General features: G+C 40.1%; 1 protein-coding gene across 1 annotated transcript in view; it reads left to right on the forward strand.

Moving 5' to 3' along the window:
• Positions 1-21,981, forward strand: part of LOC137570632 (solute carrier family 12 member 9-like) — a 366,074-nt gene that overhangs the window by 216,177 nt on the left and 127,916 nt on the right. Inside the window, exon 8 of the mRNA XM_068279330.1 lies at positions 13,375-13,457. Coding sequence (XP_068135431.1) covers positions 13,375-13,457 — 83 coding nt within the window. The remainder of the gene's footprint in view (positions 1-13,374; positions 13,458-21,981) is intronic.

Raw genomic sequence — 21,981 nt, forward strand, 5'->3', positions numbered from 1 at the left:
TTGGCTTGTTATTTACGAACAGTGAGATAAGGACAATTTAGAGCCTTGCATACTCTTTAAATGATTAATGTGAATACTGTGTTCTGGAAATCAGTCAAATAAGCCTGGCAGAAAACACTACAGAGAATATGCTTCCAAGCACACTGTGCCACCAAACCAGTTCGTCTTGTAAGATCCCAAGAATATTAATTGTACATATATCTATGGTAAAAAAAAAAACACACTAAGCTCTGCCCTTTTCCCAACATTCAGAGCATTGGACAGTAGTACTCATGATATTACTTTTTGTAGCATTGCCATGTTGTACAGAACAGTAACTCAGGTAAGTAAAGATGTGTTGACTGAACTGACTACTGCGTATCAGGTATTGCAGATCAGAAAACTGTCTTCACATTGAAATACTTTAAAGTGTACCCGAGGCGACATGTGACATGATGAGATAAACATGTGTATGTACAGTGCAAAACATATTAATAACCAGGCTGTTTTATTTGTTTTATTTTGCTGCCTGAAAGAGTTAATTTTTAGGCATGAAGATAAGGGTTGACTCCTGGTAGCTGAGCTTTCATACACCAAGATTCCGTAATGAGAGAGACCAGGAGCCCGCCGGTGCAGTATCGTGGTATATGGATGAGAACAGAGCAATAATTTATACTCACAAAGGTAGGTTGCACTCCTGCAACCACCGACAGAGCCTACGGGAAATTAACCGTTCCCGTTCAGTATCCCAGGTGAGCTACGCAGGTCGGTCGCTCTCCTTGGGTCATTGAAACACGTGGTGTCCAATACTTTACCACAAAGGAACTATTGCTGAAGAAACTGTAGGAGGTGCTCAAAGATATTCTCTACTCTAAGTCATAAATTATAGGAGTAGATTTGTCTTACCTCTATAAAGGAACAAACCAATAGGGTAGATATACATTTTTAATGATGTACAAAAGGGTCGTTTGTGCATCATTAAAAATGTATATCTACCCTATTGGTTTGTTCCTTTATGGAAGTAAGGCAAATACACTCCTATAATTTATGACTTAGAGTATAAATATCTTTGGGTGCCTCTTACAGTTTCTTCAGCAATTTCTAGTCATGGATATGATGGCTTCTGTCTTGTCAGTACCTTGTCTGGAATATAGTAAACATCGCTGATAGGCAAATTACAGCCATAAAAATTTTCCTGGCATAATACAACTTCTGAGAGCAGAGGGAGATAGGAAAATGTCAATAGTTCATGTATTTTCATTTAAGGACACTTAATAGGCTACCACTGAGCAGAGACAACAAAAATGTCATTCTACTTTGTAAGTGTTTAAATATGAAATAAAACCATAGACTATCTGAAAAAAAGTCATTTTTAGGAGTAGGAGGATAAATACAGTTGTTTATCTCATCACTTTATTTTCACCTTGGGTTCATTTTAAGAGGCTTTTAGAAAGTGTGGTTGTTGTTTTTGTTTGTTTGTTTGTTTGATTTTTTCCAGGAAATACCCCTTTTGCTAGAGATAAAGGATGACCATAGTTGGGAAACCTTCTCACCTATGATGTTCTTCCATGTAGACCAACGCTTATCAAAGTACATACAATTTCCTAAGGGCCCATTATACAAGGTTATTACATTTCTCATGTGTTTATCAGTATGCAAATGTTCACGTTATGCAAATTATGATGTGAATTTTCTTATGCGCCTAGCGTAATTGATAAGCGTAACAATCATTATATACTGTAGGAAACGGATGTGTGGTGGGAACGTCTGCAGCAAGCAATAGACTACAAAAAATACAACCAATTGAAACTATTCCATTTAAATTGTATTGCTTGCAATACTAATGTGAATTTTGATGATGCAAATTCATACTCAGTGGAAATTGACCATTTGGGAATCCAACACAAAGTCTTCCTCTGTCATCCCGCAGAATAGTTGTATATCCCCTTGCAGTTGATCTCAAGCAAATGCAGTTTAAAAGGAATTTATTATCTTTATCTTACTGTAGCTTCCTAGGAAATTCTGGTTCTGCTTGGTATGCATAAAATGTCCAAAGGCTGCTGTTAAGAGCAGTGGCTTCAGGACAGATTTTCTCATCTTACTATTCAGTTATGGCACTTAGTATGTAGGATGTATACTAATGTCACTGTCCCCATAGGTTTCATTTATTTGACACTGGCTGCTACAAGTCTAATTGTAAAAAGCTGCTTATGCACCTAAGTGTTAAGGATTCATTTTTATCTAAAAGTATTGCCTTTAACTGTACTTCGGCTGAGGGTCTGGGCAATGTAGAACCATCAGCAGCACTCATTATTGCACAATGACAATTTGTAATATGTTTAAAATTCAGGAGAGATAGGGCCAGTCAAAATGGAGAGGTTTGTCCAAGTGTGAGACATCAGCCTGTCTGGGGATATGCCTATCCAATTAAATACACTGATGCAGCATGGGGAAATCTAGCTCCCAGTTGTCACAAGTGCTTGTCATCAAACTTAGAAACTGCTCAACTTTCAGGAAAGCCTTTGTGATCAGGTCAGTCCTTCAGAGTTGGGCAGCAATGATAGCATATACTTCCTGAGTATGTTTACAGGGGCAGATTTAGTAAAGCCACTGCAAGCAGAACTAGTGCAGAAATGGAGCACATGTCCAGATCAAGGATTCTGATTGGTCACTCTGAGCAACTGCTCCAAATCTGCACCAGATTTTCTCCAGTTCTCCTTGTGCTGGTCTTGATTAGTCTACCCCACAATGGCTATCATTCATAAAGCATTCCCACATGCAGAAATGCTGAAAACAGCTTACTTTACCGAGCACATAGCAAAATGTGTATTCATAAGGCCTCTTGCACACTGCAAGTGATTCCGATTCAGATTCCGCTTTTTAGGCTCCCTGCACACTGCAAATCCGTTTTCCGATTCCGATTGCGTTTCCGATTCCGATTCCGTTTCCGATTTTCCTTGAATACATTCAACAGAAAAACGGATCAAAAAACGCAGCATGCAGTTAAGATTAAAAATCTGAATCGGAATCGGATGTAAAAACAGATTAAAAAGCGGAATCGGAATCTGAAATGCATGCAGTGTGCAAGAGGCCTCCATCAGTTTTTACATCCGATTCAGATTCCGATTTTGCAGTTTGCTCCCTGCACACTACAAATCGGAATCTGAATCGGATGTAAAAACTGATTAAAAAGCGGAATCTGAATCGGAATCACTTGCAGTGTGCAAGAGGCCTAAAGGCTATTTCCGCATGAAAAGCTGACATTCCCGAGCAGAGATATAAATGACCACCTTGTATGGTGATTATCTTAACTAATGTAACAAAATGGCAATTCATAAAGATTAGAGCAAGCGGTATGCGGACGGGGATTACCGCTCCCTTGGAAGAAGCGATAAGCATGCGGAATACATTTAAGTTAATGGAGCCAGACCTCCCAAGCAGCAGCAGTGAGAGCAGCGCACAGAGGGACTCAGGCAGCTTCTCCTGTTACGCCAGCCTACCGACAGCCTAGATCGGGAAATCACTGCACTGCTATTGCAACTGGCAACATTTTTATGAATGAGCACCCAGAAGTCTAAAATACCGAAAGCGGTATTTTCCCGCACAGATTTTTGTTACCGAACTCACTTTTATGAATGATAGCCAAAGTAGTGAAGTGCAGTGTGCTAGAGCAGGGCTTTTCAACCCTGTCCTCAAGTACCACCAACAGTGCATGTTTTGTGGAAATCCACAGAGTCAGTTAATCAGCTCTACTGAGACACTAATTACCTCACATGTGAATGTCTGTGGTTTTCTGCAAAACATGTACTGTTGGTGGTACTTGACGACAGAGTTGAAAAGCCCTGTGCTAGAGGATAGGCAGATGTTTCTCTCTGTTCCAAGTTAAAGCCTCTCTGTCAGTAGCCAGTGAATGTTCTTGCTAGTTGTGGTGTTGACCACTGTTGGTATCAGATGATTACTTTTGTCTTTGAGAACCCACTTACTTAGGAGAAATGTGCTGGAACTCTTTGAGCACCCTTTTGTATTGGTTAAAGAGGAACTGTAGTGAAAATAACATAATGAATATTGAATTAGCTTATTTTTTACGATATTCATTTATACATTATTTAGTCAGCGTTTTCCCCTTGTAAAATATTTTCTCTTTTGCTTATTTACATTCTGAAATGTATCACAGTAGACAAAATCTTTAGTTCTGCCAGGTGATCCGTGCGGAATGTTTTTTTCCTGAGAGTTCTATGGACAGAGGGAGAAGCTGATTGCTTGGCAGTTGGAAAAAGCTGTTATTTCCCACAATGCAACAGATTCACAGACAGCAAACTGTAAAGACCATGGTCATGACATCACACTGTGTGAGGGGTTTCACTACAGTATCAGCCACACAGACAGATGGTCTATTTGAGAAAAGGTTAAGATTTTTCATGGGAAAGGGGGTATCAGGTACTGATTGGGATGAAGTTCAATCCTGGGTTTAAGAACCTCTATAAGATCTGTTAGGCCCTGGTGTCTGCCCATTCAGAATCCTGTCCCAGTGAAGCTTAAGTCAAGGAGCAAACGCTGATGAGACAGCAGACAATTTCCATAATAGATTTAGGTGATCCTGATGTTATGGCCACTCATTGTATATGATGACAGCATGTAGAGAGAGTGCTGTAACTGCTGCTGTGATTTATTGTGAACGTATGTTATTTCCAGAACCCCTTCTCTTTCCTGACATTTTCTAATTAAAGTTTTCTCCTTATCTGTTCTTCCATTTGAATTAATTCCTCCCATCCTCTCCATGCGGAGCTCACTCATTCTGCTGGACGTCCTTGTCAAGTCCTCTCTTTCCTTGGCAGAGGCTCTCAGCTATCACTTAAGCGATAGGAATATCAATGCTTTCTTTGGCTGGGCTTTCTAAGGAAGCCCTGCACAGTGTTGCCCGTCTTCTGTCCGTCTCTGTGATGGCCTGTAACCGAGCCCTGTCATGGGTGTCTGGAATAATGAAAAAGAAAAGGAGGTGGGGTACATTGGAGATAAAGCTCTCTCTTTAGTTTTCTGTGCCAGGGTGAGCATATATCACAATATGCTTGGCCACAGGCGGCTGGGAAACGCTCTTCTGTCACTTTGTGTGGCTGTTAGAATTATCACACTTTTTCACTTGCTCTCTACTTTGTTTTGGAGTTGTGTTTAAAATAATGTTATTTCTGCCACTCAGCAGCAGAGCATTAAAAAAGTGAGGTATTTGTTCATAGTTATTTCACACAAACAGATTTCAATTTTAGGCGTTAAAGATGTCCCTGGTGGTTGATTTTCTACATTCCGGCCTCCCTGGGCCTCTTGGCCAGATAAATGAATGAATTATATGATATTGTTGTTATAAAGCAATCATTTAGACAAAAGATTGTCCTAGTACAGCATGTTCGTATCCATGCAGCTGCACTAGTTCCATTTGAACAGTTAGAAACAAATCCTTAACACAAACATCACTCCAGGGTCTTGTATATTTCGCTATAAAAAACCCTGATGTTCATCTCAGCGACACAACTGGGATGCTATTTTACATGATGAGGATGCTACATATTAATGTACGTTCCAGTAAAACAAGTGCTTAAAATACATATGTATTAAGCAGCAACCCATTCGGAGTCCTAGGAGAGAAGCTTCAGACAGGAGACAGACTTGCCAATTGCAAATTCCGGCAACTGGGGATGGAGGATTCCTGTTTGAGCGGGTCATTAACTTTGCTGATTTTGTTTCTTTATTTCTGGAGAAATATGACTTGAAAAGTATAATACAATGGTTTTGCACATTATACTGTCATTTAGGTTAAAAAGCACGGATATAAAAACCAGACGAGCAGAACATTGAATCAGGTCTATGAATAGTGGCAGAAGGCGGCCTTAGGTAATTTGTAGGCAAAGATAATAAACTCCCCTTTCTTTTTTTTCAATAGTATGGAAGATCTTGTTTTCTGTAGGTCTTTCTGAAGGCTACAGTGTAAAATATAAAGCATTCATATTTAGGTAGTGACAGCTAAGTATCCATAGACATAAGAGAATGGCTTTTTTGACAGTTAGCCATATGATTGGTGGGACCTGGAAGATGTACCTATTCCTTTTGACAACCAAATGCAGGAGGGAATCAGTCCAGTAGGCTGTTAACTAGCTGCTGTCATCCCATGGAAATAAGCCACCTCGGCAACAGATGCAGCTTGATCCCTATTCTTCCATCTTCCCTCTCCATTGTTGTAACTGCACCAGATTTATGTTACTTTCATTCAGCTGCCAGAATGCCCAGACGGAAGTGAGATGATGGCTGCATATCTTGCAGAGAAGTACAATTCAGCAGCGCAAGACCTAGTACAGTAATATTCTGAATACATTTTAGAGCTACATGTCTAAGTAGATACATATCAATAGCTGTATCATTCAGTGGGATCATGTTAGGGTTAAAGAAAACCTGAACTGAAAATTAAAAGTCAAAATAAGCATACACAAGTCATACTTCCCTTCCATGTTGTCTACTCCTCAGTGTCTTTCTCCTCTCCCGCGTCCTGTTTGTTCACTGTGATCAAGGAAATTCTCTGTCCTCCATTTTGAAATGGCCATTACCCCATAACAGCTTTCTGGTCAGCACACAGTTACACTGTAACATCGACCACTTGAGCCATAGGGAAACATTGGACATTACCTGGTACATCAGTTTTCCTCTCAGCTATAACTGACAGCAATTGATATTTTACTGACAGCAACTGATATATTTCAGATCTGACAAAATATTGTCAGAACTGGAAGGGATTATTGTCAGAAGAAAATGGTGAGCTTCTGAGAGGAACTGATGGCAAGGTAACTATGCAATGTTCATTTGAAGTTACCTCATGTGTTTATTTTAAATATTTTTACTCAGTACAGGTTCTCTTTAAGGAGGGTTATAGTGGGAATCCACTTTGTTTTTGTATTATGTTAATGTAAGGATTTTGGTTGATGTGAGTCAGAAGCATTATTTTAAGGGTCAGTGAAGCTCACAAGTTTTGTTGGGTGTTCTTCCATCACTACTATTCAATTAACTTTTTCTCTTAAGTCTTCTCCTAGGTAATCGTATCATACCTTATCACTAAATAATTTTTAATCCACCAGGCATCAAGAAAATAATTTTGACATCACTCTTTCTCCCACTTTGTAGTACTTTTCCAATTGCAAAGTGCTAAAAAGTTGTTTTAAAGATGAAAAATTATCTCCTAGGAGAAAACTTAGAAGTAAGAAGGGAATTGAATAAGGGCCCAGAGCCCATATGCAATTATGTTACTTTTTCTCCTGACCTTCCCCTTACTAAGATGTTAAGCAAAAAAAAAGTTTGCCTTCGTAAAAGATGCACATAGCTGAATTATCGCTAATACCTTCTGCTTTAACATAGGACCAAGAGAAACCTTTGTTTAGTTTAATGCAGCTGCATAGAGCTCTGTTCCAGCACAGCCTTGTGCCTCATACATATGTAGTGCTGGGATTTGGGTCTCCATCCCCTGGGGGACAGTTCAGGTCCAAGCTCTCTTCAGACATGTCACTAGCTTAGAGGCTAGGTATGCATCTTTTACTATGGAGCGGTGAGGAGGGATGTTGCTGACAGCAACCAATCAGAATACTCGATCTAGATATCAGATCCACTTTGGCCCCGGTTGCGCTGCTGCTTTTATTGCACTGGTAAATAAATCTGCCCCAGTACCTCCTAAGTTATTTTTACAGAAAATGTGAAACGAAAATAAAATGATGAGATAAACAATTGTATTTATAGTCCTAATTCTTTCCTGAAATCCCATACGTAGTCTTATTTTGATTTTAAAAGTAACGAAAACGTACATAACAGCAGTTTGTAATGCATATTCAGGCCCCGGGGGTGGGGGGGGGGGGGGTTAGCTAGTGTTTCACTGTAAGCACAGGTCACCTAACCTAGTTAGGTGTTCCCTCCTCTGACAACTTAACTCTTTATAGTCAGAACTGCAGCGCTACGACATTGCAGAATTTTACCTGTCTCTGCTCAGCACTTAAAAAGACATTTACCCTTTCCCATTCTCACCCCAACACCTTTACAATAGGAGTATCTAGAAACGATCGATGGCAGTTTGCAGCCCGATCACTCACCCTGCTGCTAGTGAAATTCCTAGTGGCGATAATTACTATTCCCCCTCTGAGTCGTAGCAACTCGGAGGGAGAAGTAATTTGGGGTCCAGCAACCCCCGAATTACCGCTGCACAGGCCATGCACCATAGTATTGTGACTGTTGCGCTGCCCAATTTAGGCCATATGCAGTGTGCGCCTAGAATCCCTGCCTCGTCTAGAAATGCTTACTTATTTCAGAGAGGGTATGATTGGTGATGAGACTGGGAAGGTATGGGAAGGTTTTAATGCTTCATATATAACTGACCAGAGAGTAACTATAACCTCTGTGATGGTCAGAAAGATTTAATTTCTTTCAGCACAGGGATCTGCTCAATGCTGTAGTAGGGACTCACACTATGCTGGCAAGAATGAACTACAGGACCCAGCAAAAAAACACCAAACTTTACATTGTACATTATAAATAAATGCATATTTGCTATCACATACATTAAAATAATGTAAGGCTGAACTAGGGCTTTAATTTGCTGTTGAGAAAGGTGCATTATATAGAGAGCAGTGACCTATGTGGAGCAGCAAACTAAGATTACAGTAAGAGTCAAAATGTGGAGCAACTTGAAGTGCTCATTCATTTATTTGTCTCCGAGACTACAGTAGTAGTCATTGTTAATACCTGTCACCTAAGTATTTAGTAAGCTGTTGTTCATTTTTTGTATTGTCTTCATTTCTTGAATTTGTTCAGTTGTAAACATGTTCACTAAAGAGTTCTTAAGGTAGTCATTTGTATTTACTTCTCTTTTAAATTCAAAAGGTGATCAGGTTTCCAAAGCCTATGGTGCGATGGGGTTAAGAACTCTAGCGGAACTATAATATGACTAGATATGGCCACTGTGCTTTAGGGTTCTTGGCATTGGCACTTGTTTATTTTAAAAGGACGATATTTTTCTATCAAGGTACCACGGCACACTCTTGCAGTCTTTTTGATATGCCTTGCTATCATGAAGATTGCATTTACAAATAAATGTTTTATGGAAGCACCATTTTTGTGCCAATAGAGTTTTATTTTTTGTTGTACTGCAAGAGTGTGGAGTGGTACCTTCATAGGAAAACATTGTACTTTAAAAATATACAAGTGTTAAAAGTAGGTGTAGTGGATGACCTCATTAAGGACTGAGGGCTTTTGTCCTTCCCATTGAAAGGACCTTTCCCAAATACATATATTATTGGCATTGGAACACAGGGGGGGGGGGGGGGGGACTAAATAAGCATTCCCAGGAAGCACAGTCTATCCATTTACTGAAAAAACTAAAGGGAACCCTAGGCGAGAGTGATATGGAGGCTGCCATATTTTCTTCCTTGTACAAAAACAAACTAGTTTTCTGGCAGTCTTCTTGATCCTGTATCTCTGATACTTTTAGCCATAGACCCTGAACAAGCATATGCAGACCAGGTACTCTGACTAAGCTGACTCAGGTTTTACTGGTTTAGCCGTATGCTTGTTCCAGGGTTTAGACTCAGACATTACATATGCCAGAAGATCAACAGGACTGCCAGGCAACTGGTATTGTTTACACGTAAATAAATATGGCAGCCTCCATATACCTTTCACCTCGAGTTCCCTTTAAAGTATCTTATAGGTATATCTAAACCCTATACAATACTGTAGGTAGAGAGGCAGGTGCAAGCATGTGTCTGCATATCCAATGTCTATAGATGTATTCATGACATCTTTGTCTGCCCATGGTGACATCAAAGTATAAAAAAAAAATCAGCGCTCATTTACATGGGCAGAGTCAGGACCATTTTGTCAGGACCATTTCTCACGTGTTGAATTTTTATTTGATAAAGTGGGCTTTTTATCTGCACACCCCAAACATTTACTATCGCAACAATAAAAAAAGGGAAGTCAAGACGCTTTTAAAGCTTCCATTGCTGTCCCCTCTGGTGTATCAGTATATGAAATATTGGCCACTTTATGCACTTAATGCCAGACAGCTTCTCCCAGTCTCATCCATTTAACCATTTACACAACAGTCTACTCAGCTGCCATCAGAAGGTGTCTGTGACTGCAAATTAATACACTGCAGTGCAGGCAGCTTTTTCATTTTCTAATCACAGATTTATCACCACAAAGCCTTGTAAATTACCCATCAAAAACACTGTGCATCATTACAATTAGGAAGATTGCTATTTTGCTCTATTGCATGCCTGAATATAACTGGTAATTTCTGCTTTTGAATAGCTCTTTGGTCCTTTTATGCTGGCGCTCCTATTCCTCAGCCTAGATGTTACCAGCTTTATGCATGATAATTGCACCTGATATTGTAATGCCTTATTCTACATATGCTGCTTAGTTATACATCATGTTGCGTGTACTCATAATTCAGTGTCTTCAGGGTTCCTCCCCTTGTATAGTGCTCTTTGTACATGTGGACCCTATCTGCGTAGAAAGAGCATTGTATGCTTTTCTGATTACTGGCCCTGTCTTTTCAGAAAAAAACCCTCAAACAACTTGGGTGTAAAATGTAATTGTGTGAGGAGCTTATCAACTTGTGTACAATGATAAAAAATGATTAATCTTTACATCCCCCAAGTGATAAGTGTGATTGGCACTTACCCAGACAACCCATATCATTGCTAATGGCCAAATCTGCTACAGAATCGTCAAACAAATAGGGACTTCTTGGGCAGTTTGACTGCAGGCTTAGGTAGTATGGGCAGCATCATCTAAATCTATGAGAAAAATAAAGATAATTAAGGTGTCCATACATACATTGATTTATTTTCCAATTCAATTACCTGTAGATTTGATCACTGATCAAATATTATGGGAATACACTCCCTAAAAATGTCTGTTCAATTAAATTTCAGTCAATTTTGACAAAAAAAAAGTAAATTAATAGTATCAACTGGACAGGATGGAAAATGTAGGGTGATTGGGAGCGAGATAGGAGCGGCAGTAAATCGACAGCTTGTAGGGTTGCATTGCATCGAACAGTGCAATGCCGCAGTTTGGTTGATTTTCAATAGATTTCCTGCTGGAATCTATTGAAAATCAATGTGCAGAGTGGGGCAGGAATTGATTACTTTGAGAGAGAGATTGTTTTAGAACCTTGGGTAGAAATCTATATATTCATTTTAAAAAGGTTGAAAGATTTGTCTGGCAATCAATGCAGACTGGCTAAACTCACATGGAGGGAAGCCGATGGCATGCCCAATACCATATGTTAGCAAGAAGAGTTCCAGAGCCGGGAACCCGTATAACAAAACTTACATTCTTTTATCCAGTAGGTACATACAGCAAAGCAGCATAAGGGTGACTGAACAGCCTGACAGTCATTTTATGGGTCTCTGCTTTGTCAGAGACGTCTTGCCCACTGGTGCCAGGATCTGAAGCTTTCCTTGGTTAGAAATCTATATATCATGGCTAGCTTTAAATGGCAAATGGCACAAGTGGGCACATCTTAGGAAATCATTTTGAGCTCCTTATAGTTCTTAAAGAGAATCTGTACTGTCCGATTTGTACAATGAAAAACATACCAATCGAGTCACTGTGATCTCCTGGATCCCTCTTTGCCGTTTCCGCCGCTCCCCGCCGTGATCCTGGCATTTAATCGCCAGTTTTAGGCAGTGTTTACAAACAAAAAACATGGCCACTAACCAGGAAGTGATGTATGTGTATATATATATATATATATATATATATATATATATATATATATATATCATGTTACAGTATACTACAAGTTCTTATTACATAGTGAATTTTCTGCACTCCAGTCAGGGATTTTCACAGTTTCTCAGCATGGGCAGCTCCCTCCCCCCTCATACAAGCTGAAGTTGAGAGCAGAGACCTGTCTGTGAGGGATAAACAAAGCACACACACACAGCCTGCAGGGGGCGTGCATAACTTCTCCTTATCACAGCAGAGACAGCGCATTCCTCTCTGGGTCGACAAAGCTTGACAATGAAAAGAAGATTAGATATATTACAGAGACAGTGCAACTAGAAAAGGCTGCAGTAATCCAGACCACATTATAACAGGTGTAGGGATTTATAGGATAGAAGAAATAAGGTTGAACATTTTGTTACAGTCTCTTTAAATTTGAGGACAATCTTTCATGCAAATTAAGCCTTCCCTTCAGAAAGATGTGCTCAGTCATGCTGCATACTGCATCTCACTCTTGGCAAATTAAAATGTTACTAAGGTACATCAGGGGCTTGTTAGAGTTCAGTGTTGACCTCATGGAAGTCTACATTTGCATAAGTAAGCACTCTGGCTTTTGAGACTACCGAGGGGGAAAAAAAACACTTTTTGGTGCACCCCTCATCTCCTCCCCTTACTACTTCCTGTGGATAATCATGGCATAGGGGAGGTATTTGGCCAGGATCCAGACTAAGTACTCAGTCTAGTCAAGCAGTGTATCTGGCATTAGGACAAGAAGTCAGAAAACAGTTAATTAAAATAACGCAGACAAAAATGTTTATGTGCATTGCAGATTAGGATACATTCCACACAATATGCTTTAAAATAACATGAGTCTGCACTAGGGTTTGAATTCTTCCTTTGATAGTCTTCAGATTAGTATGATGTCTTCTACAAATCATAAGTTGGCCCATGGTACTTACAGAAGTGCAATGACAGTAAGGTTACATCTGAGCAGCCCTGCTGTTTCTAATTTTCTGCACCCTGGGCCCCTTAATTGTCTTGTGAGGGGACTGCTCTATGGCCCTTCTGTACCCAAGTTAATGTGCATGGCAGGTGTTCCTGTACTTCTGCCTTGGCATCAATCAGAGGGCAGGGGAGAACACTTTGGCATCATCGTAGAGAAGGAAAGTGTTGGGAACACAGATACTGGTTGCTTTGCAGCTTCTGTGGCTTTGGGGATGAAAGATCAATTGGGCCAGATTAGTATTCATTTTTTAATGTATACATTGTCATAATGGCAATAAGGAGCTGTAATTAAGAGTCAGGAAGCCTAGCAGCAAAATCGCTTCAGCGTCCCACACCCCTTCTCCATCTCAGAGGTGTTTCCACTATGCGAATCTACAGCAAAGTACTAACAAACACTATAGTACAGTATATTAATTGCTTTCATAGCGGCTCTGTAGAGATATCCAGGCCATGCACTTTTCATAATATGCAAGGATATTTGACAAATGCCATCTCTGCTTGCATAGATCGCTGTGTATCTAGACAGTACTCAGCCTAAGCACTCCAAGTGCCCCATAGCAATTACATGGCTTATTATGGCTGTAGATAGTCTTCATTGCACACTGACCTTGGTTTGCATGTTTCTGACAGGTAAGCTCCTTATGCCAGCAAAGAAGACATCCCGCGGAGGCAATCCATGGGTTTCTGTCATCATGTCATGGTCCTTGTCTCAGGTAACTGCTTACATGCTATCATATTCAAAAAACTGTGTAAATCATATCCACATTTGCATACAGCCTTGTAATACATGAAGCTCCTCATCTATCAGACATGATAAAATAAACTGTAAGTATACCTTTCATCTGCCATCACCTCTGTATTGCATTTAATCTTTCATTGAAGTCATGTAGTGTGGGAATTGTGACAGGCTAGAACCTCTGACAGCTTCCTTTGTGATCTTGATACTCTTTTGTTGAAATCACAGCAGCAATAAAAACATAGCAGTATGAAAGGGCTAGAAACTCTGTCAGGTTCTAGTGCTGTGTGTGTGTCCACTATTATAGGCCCTAAGTACAGACACAATATGATTTTCATTCATTCATTCTGAATATTAACGGTTGGATTAGGAAGGGATGAGATTTCTGTGAATGTCTGCTCCCGTGTGATGTTATATTGAGTGGTACATGGGGGTATCCAGGTAGATGATCTATTCCAGTCAGATATTGATTGTCTCCCTGGTTCAGGCCACATGTAATAAAGTATGGTGGCTATAATTCTACTTAGTGGCTATCAGACAGTAAGGAAAACCCATCTCAGGCTCTAAACATCCCTACATTCATCATGCAGGCATGATCTAGCTACCTGGGGCAATCTCTTGACCAATATACAAGTAGAAGCATGACATACAGCCGAGACTTCCTGTTTGCTTTTGTGGAGAAGGAAGGCTGCGTGGCATCAGTTTATCATGGGGAGGAGAAGGGATTAATATCACGCAAGATTGGCTTTTCAACCTGTCTGAACAGTTTCTCCTTGGCTGTACTTGGCAATCAGTATTTGCAGGGATATGGAGGCTACAGAGAAGACTTTGTCATGCAGTTCAGATGAACACAGCTGCACTGGGGACTTGTCATCTCAGATTTTGCCTTTTGAGAAGCACCCTTGTCTGGACTTTCATTATAGCAATAATCCAGTGAAAACTAAAATATGACCATGTGTAGGGAAATGAGTGGTGCCCATCTTCAAAGAGCGGTGCCCTTCCTCAAATTCATTTGTATGCCCAATCTCACATTTGCTTGACAAGGATAAAGCCATCCATTTATGGCTGAGTTAAAGCAGAAAATTTTGCTTTCGGATTCTGATGAAAGTAATACCTAAATTGTTGTATGGAGTTTACCAGAGATGAAGCATCCTCATGTATTTTACCATATATATCAGTGGGAATATTAGAGAAAACACCTACCCTGCTCTCTGTTTCATTATTTACTGTTCAGATTGCTTCTTATCAGCCCAGATAAAATCCCAGACTGAGCATTCAGTCTGGCTTTGCTATAATGACTCAGCTATAATGATTCCTGAGCAGAGCCACAAGGGGGCAGGCTCGGGCTTGAAAAGACAGCACAGAAGACAGACTCAGCTGTAAAGATTCCTGAACAAAGCCAGACTGAATGCTCAGTCGGGGATTTTATCTGGGCTGATAAGAAGCAATCTGAACAGTATGTAATGAAACAGAGAGCAGAGTAGGTGTTTTCTCTAATGTCCCCACTGATCTATATGGTAAAATACATGAGGGTGCTTCGTCTCTGGTTCCCTTTAAGTACAAAAAAGGTGTATTAAGTATAGCACCTTCCATTATTATATGTTTCCAGAGTAATTTTCCAAGTTCATGTGCAATTTCTTCCATTGTATATTTTTTTCCCCCAAAGACAATTTTTGGCAAAAAAAATAAATGCCGCATGTTATGCAAGTTGCATACAATGTACACAAAAATGAATTGGACATTTTATTGCAAGTAAATTGCACGATTGCAGAGAAGAGGGAAAAAAAGCTATTGAGACAGAAAGGGCACTAGAGAATGCCCAAGAGGTAAAAACACAATAGAAGTAATTTATGGAAAGTTATAAAATATAATTTAAAATAAATCTGTTAAAACTACTAAACATGACATTTCAACCATAACATATATTTTTTATTTTCAAAAAGTATTAACATAAAGCCACAAAATAATACACGTATTAAAATGGCTATCAAGTCTATTATCTTGATCTTCAGCATCATTTTTACATTCTGTAATAGTTCTCAGTGATGTTGTGCCTCAGGTAATTTTTTTTATAAATCTGTATTACTCATGTTTTCAAATAATGTATATTTACTTTTCTTTTTTTGTCACCTTGCTTCCCAGTTACTTTACTCACTAATGTTCACACTAATATTGTTTCAAATTCTGTTAAAAAAAATATATTTTTTACAGCTAGGCAATGATTAACATTATACATACTTGTAAAAGAGCTTAAAATGTGCACATTTTGCACACATTACCTTCTAAATTAGAAGAGATGTGGTGTGAAAAGCTGTCGCCATCCCACTCCAAAAATCATATCGCTTACTGTATAACTTTATTTTTATCTTTTCAGAGCTCAGGAAGCAATAGTAAAACTATTACTATGATTGCCTCTTGAGCCAATGGCTGTCACTATTGAACAGGCACAGAAACTCAGACTTCCTGTCCATCAGAAAGCCCTTTGCTAGCTATCTGAGTAGCTAATGGGCCCACTCTTACAACTGGACCCATAATGCAGGAAACATTTCCCGTAACTCCATCCATCAGCAGTACTCCTGCTTTGATGTCATTTCCTCAACCTTGTTCCCTGTCATCCCAGGGATTCCATGAATCCAGGCACATAACCCCTCAATTAACTGGTTCATCAAAGAAGTGTAATTTCCACCCATTAATTATCAGCAGGCTACCCAGGTCCGGTCCCTGCCCAATGCGTTCTATTGAGCTCCTTCCTTGGGATGGAATCTCTTGGGTAAACCTTTTTCGACTTTGAATCTGAACAAACCACTCTCTTTTATTGAGGAAGGACTGCAGAAAAGGTTATGCGGCTTCTTGATCATTGCAGCAGATAGCCATAAAAAGTCATTATACACTCCCACTAGTACCTGAACTCTTTCAAGGCCTCCGATCTGCAAAAATCTTTACCAAGCTAGACTTACAAGGCACTAACAGTCTAGTTCAAATTAGAGAGAAGATAGTTTATGTCAGTGGTTCCTGTGGTTGAAATAACCCCAGGCTCATGCAAACACAAAAGGTGAACAGGATCCCAATGGTGCAGAATCGTGTAAGACTAGGAAAAGCAATTTGCTAAGGCTGTATATACTCACAAAGGTGTGTTGCAAATCCTTGCAAATACAGTCGGAGCAGGCGGGAAATTAACTGTCTCGCTCAATTTTCCAGGTGTGTTACAGGAGCTGAGGCCTTAACTGCTGTGATTGTGTAGCGAGTATGAGCTCCTCATGGTCGCTGCACCTGTTTTTTCACTGCCTTGAGGAAGCGGGCTAGCACCTGCAAAACTCGTTGTAAATTTTTTGTGCTCAAATAAAAGGTAACAGTAAATTCGGGCGCCTGAGGCTAGTGGACAAATCGGGCGCCGCCATTCACTCCTATAATAAATATCGTTTAATGGGCGCCCGATAGGAAAAAAGGGCGCCGGAGAAAAATGACGTTTTAAAAGCGGCGCCCGGAGACTTAATGTTTTATTACTGCTTCTCATGATTACACATTATTTAATGATTTATACATTTTTAAATATTATTTTTAAACGAAAAACAGTACAATATTTTTTTCAAACATTATTTTTAAACGAAAAACAGTACATTTTTTTTTTTTTAACATTATTTTTAAACGAAAAAACCAACAGGGGGGTCTTAGGTTTAGGCACCAACAGGGGGGTCTTAGGTTTAGGCACCAACAGGGGGTCTTAGGTTTAGGCACCAAAAGGGGGGTCTTAGGTTTAGGCACCAACAGGGGGGTCTTAGGTTTAGGCACCAACAGGGGGTCTTAGGTTTAGGCACCAACAGGGGGGTCTTAGGTTTAGGCACCAACAGGGGGGTCTTAGGTTTAGGCATCAACAGGGGGGTCTAGGGGTTAGGGGTAGGTACAGGGAGGGTTACTTAGTAATTTTTTTTTTTTTAAACGTTATTATACGTTTCACTATTTAAACGAAAGATTAACGTTTTTACAATTGCCGATTTAATGCACATTATTTAATGATTTATAACTTTATAAAACATTAATTTTAAACGAAATACAGTACAATACATTTTTACACGCTATCCATGCTTATCGGTAAAAACCCGGCGCCCTTTTTTCCCAGCGCCCCTTTTTAACGTACGCCAAATAAAAGACCTTTTTTCAGTAGACTGATCCAAATTCTTCAAGAGAGGTAAGATGACCTCTTTGTTTATAACACCAACAGCTTTATTAGCCTATCTTTTATACATTGTGTGCCTCCACCCCAGTTTTAAATTGGAGAGAAGGATGAGTAAAAGACAGATTATTGTACCAGATTCAGACACTACACGCATACAGCAATACCCTTTGCCTTGTAAAATGCGCCAGCATATGCTGTAAATACAGAAGAATAAAATGTGCTTCATTAATCAGACTCAACATATACATATAGCAGACAGGAAAAAATAGTATCCTTTGCATGGTATATATCCTCAAATTCAGAGGCATCTACCTAACTGCAATAAAAGAGACCAGTACAGAAAAATATGTGTAAAGAGTGGGATAAATAAAAGACCAGAGGCTTTTGCCATGGTTGGCCACTCATGGGTACCTCTGTTGGTTCCAGCACTGTTTTCCTATGTGCATAACATTTTTCTAGTCCATAGATACAATTGCTCTCATATTTAGTAGACAAATAAATCAATTTAACTTGTGTATTTAAAACGAGGCTGATTAATGTACCTGTTAAGTAGTAATTATAACTAATTAAAGATGAACTCTCTCCCATAGCTGATGGTCCCTCCTTGCTATGGGTCAGTATGTGCAATGTAAGGCCACTTCAGACAGTATGCTCATCATTTACCTCTATCAGTCTGACATTGATTACTTGCATCAGTGCTGTTCAGGCAGGGTGTCCTGACAAAGCACTGGTCACACTGCTTGCTGGTAAAACATCTGTAATGGGAATATAGGGAGAAAGAAATCACAGTTGAAAAAAATGAGCTAAAACTGAAGCGAATAGCGAAATGAAATGGAGGATCTCAAATCATCAGCTAGCTGCAGAGGGGAAGCTTTATTGGAAGAAAATGCTAATGTGTGAAACTGTGTTTTACTCTCCTGGCATATTTATCCCATTTGGATCACTTATTCAGCCATTGTGTTTTATTATAATGTGTGTAATACTGATGGATGTGTCCCTGTATACCTCATGGCTCTGTACACAACATTATAGACATGAACAAATCAGTTACACCAAAACATAAGGTTTGTATGTAAATGGCAGCAGTACAGACATCCATTAACTGCAATCAAAACTTCCAGTGACAAACTGTCGTGCAGTATGATGTGTTTGGGTAGCCTGACTGTGTAGTCATATAGCAGCCTGGTGGGTGCTGATTGTCTGGGTGTCTGTCTGTGATCACCGACCGACCTGCAGGAGCCCGCTCATCAGTTAGCTTTCGTATGGTATTCTAAACTACAAGTTGCCTTATAATGCAGTGCCTGCCAAAAGTATTTATATTAGATTTGGATCAGGTGAGGAAGTATTGAAACACATGTTAGGTATTTCACAGAGTGCATTAAAGACAGAAGACACTCCAAGGACCCCTCTTGAAGCTGAGGGGAGACAATATATGGTGCGGCCTCAGTAGCTACACAAGCGTGCTCTGGGCTTTGGAGAAACTGGTTACCAAGGTATGAAGAGAGAGTGGGAATCCCTGCACTGTAATATGTTATTCAGTCATAATGATACATATATACAACAACATGCCAAGTTCAGAAGACAAGCATATGCTGCTCTGGGAAGACAAGACAAATAACATTTAAATAGCAATTTTCTCCTGGCGGACGTAAGCTGCAGCCACTTGCAGAAGACAGTGGTAGTGAGTCTAGCCCAAGGACTCCTTACTAAATAGGTACAGGCCTACAGAACAGGAAGAGCCTAGATTCGAACCCAGATCACGTTTCAAAGGAAGAGCCCTTAACCGGTTCACTATCCAGCCAGATGCAGATGGGGGACAGAGGTACAACATGGTCTAACAACCATTTTGCACATTGTCTTTCTTTGCTCTATGTGCGGTGGTTCTCTGACAGATCAGACAAAAGAGGCAACATTTCAGAGTCACACATACCGCTTTATCACTCTGCACCGTCCCCCACAGTGTCCAGTCACATGTTAATTCAGTAATGTGAGAGCTCAAGTTTTGGACCAGTTCATATCCTTCCTAATAGGGGATTTTCCATTTTTTCAAAAGCCCTCCCCAGAATTTTTGTATTGATCCTTTTTTAGGTAGTGCTTTTGAAAAGCACTATGGAAACTTTAAGAATCTTCTGTAAAGAGATCCTCAAGTAAGACAGTTCAGTCTGTACAGGGGAGATGAAGGGTAGAGGGAAGGTCCAGGAGGCAGCTTTTTTCACTGCTTAGCACTCGGGTAGTATGCAAAATTTAGAACAATATGTAGGGTGGAGACAGGTCCACTGAACAGCCATTGGGACTTACTGTAGCAGTGGTGGTGTTTGAACTATGTCACCCTCAAGTACTGTACAGCCTGAACCACCTTCCTTTCTATTCAAACTGCAGAAAAGAAAATATTTTTAATATTTGAGTTTCTGGATTTCGGTGTCTATTCAACTACTCCTTTTCATCATTGATATATATGTTTTTCAATGCATTTTTGAATGTTATATCAAATTAATTTATTTCATAAGCCAAGTAAGTTTTCAACTCATGTGGAATTAGTCCTAGATCTGACAATAGTTCTACATATTTACACTTAAATGAACATATTACAGCTCAGATATAGTGAAAAGACTTGTTGCAATGTACTCAAATTCAGATTATAATTATGTATAAATGTCAGCTTGCATAATGGCTCAGCTGGACGTCACATACAGCTACGCAATGGGCTTTTTTTCGTACAGCAGGGAGGTTTTTTATTATAACCATTTGTGAAATAGGACATCTTATTATTTTAATTAAATATGTATGTATATTATATTGTTTGTTTTTTTCATTATAGTTTTAAATGTATCAGGAGTGGAGTCAGTATAGCTGACCCAAAACATGCTACTGACTCCATGACTCCGACTACACAGCCCCAATCTTGGTGACTGCAGATTCAGCAAGATTTTGATGCTTCCCCTGCCTCCCCAACATCCACACCCCTTCCCCTCTGGAGAACTCCATGACCAGGAGGCCCATCTCCCAGGAATCATATCAGAAATCTGGCTACACCCATAACACATTTTTTGCACCCTTTCAGACCCTAAAACCTGGGAAAAAAATCATGCTGCCAGGGAGATCTACAGCAGTTTTAAAATCACTCACCTCCCTGGCTACAGCGCTGCAGTTATGCCTCCATCCTCCGGGTGGCCCTGCAACTCTAAAGTGAGATTGCTGGCTGTCGTCTTGATGACAGCCAGCGATCTCACCAGGAGGAAGCAGAGCCCCAGAGGAGAGGAAGAAGAATGGCGGCAGACGTCGGGATCCCACGGGAGGTATGTACAAACGCCCACTGCGCGCTATACTCTGCAGTATCCTCCTGGTGGCTACCCCAAGCAGAGGTCGGGATTACCGCTCTTAGCTGCGGTTTTCCGCCCCTACCCTAGCTCGGGAATACTGCCAAGAAGGTTAACATTGAAACCCAATCGCTCAGCAATTGCTAAAAATCACTGCATAGTGCAATAATGCTTTTTAACCTGTTAGCAGTTTCAAACTAAATATTTCATTTGAAACTGCTATGTACTCTAAACTTTTGCTGGGAAATCTCATTTGGCTGCCTAGTGTGGGTGGCAGGGAGGAGTGATAGTTAACTTTTCTGGGCGGCTTCTTGTCTTCCACCACCTGCGGCTCTTAACTTAGAAAATGTCTTCTGGTTCCCAATCACATCCGATCACATGTTTTACTTTAATTGGCTGATCAAAAGTTAAAGTGTTAGCGACCGCTAGAGATTGAAAGCGATGTGGAAATCAGGTGGAAACCCCTCCAGTGTGAATGATCCCTAATGCTGCAACTCCTGGAATAGATCAGTACACCACAGAGCTGTGCAGTTGTAAAATGAACACTTCCTGTGCTATTTAACCATTTCTATATTATCTGTTTTGATTACTATATTGTTTTAGTTCATTGAGCAACAACCTAGTCAAATTCTTTATAAGCGTAAACTTACCTGGCCAAAAAATATCTGCTTTTTTATTTGTTACCATGCCTCTTCCCACCCACTGACTATAATCCAGCCTCTGCTATACTCTGCTGCAATATAGGTAAGGTAACCTGGGTGAGCCAGAGGAAGGGGCACAGCTACAGTCGCATCTGCAATCACATTTCTCTAATAGGAAGTACTTATAACACAATCACCTGCCAGAGCCCTCCACAGGCTTGTTTTATGACCAAGGTAGCAATTATGATAAGACTGCATAGAACACTGCTTTACACTGTGTGGAAACTGTCAGGTTTGACACAGGTTCACTTTAAACGTTTGTGTGCTCACCAGAAAACCTCCCCTCACTTTCTGTCATGCCATTGTCAG

The sequence above is a fragment of the Hyperolius riggenbachi genome, chromosome 4, assembly GCF_040937935.1.
Source record: "Hyperolius riggenbachi isolate aHypRig1 chromosome 4, aHypRig1.pri, whole genome shotgun sequence".
Classification (NCBI taxonomy): domain Eukaryota; kingdom Metazoa; phylum Chordata; class Amphibia; order Anura; family Hyperoliidae; genus Hyperolius; species Hyperolius riggenbachi.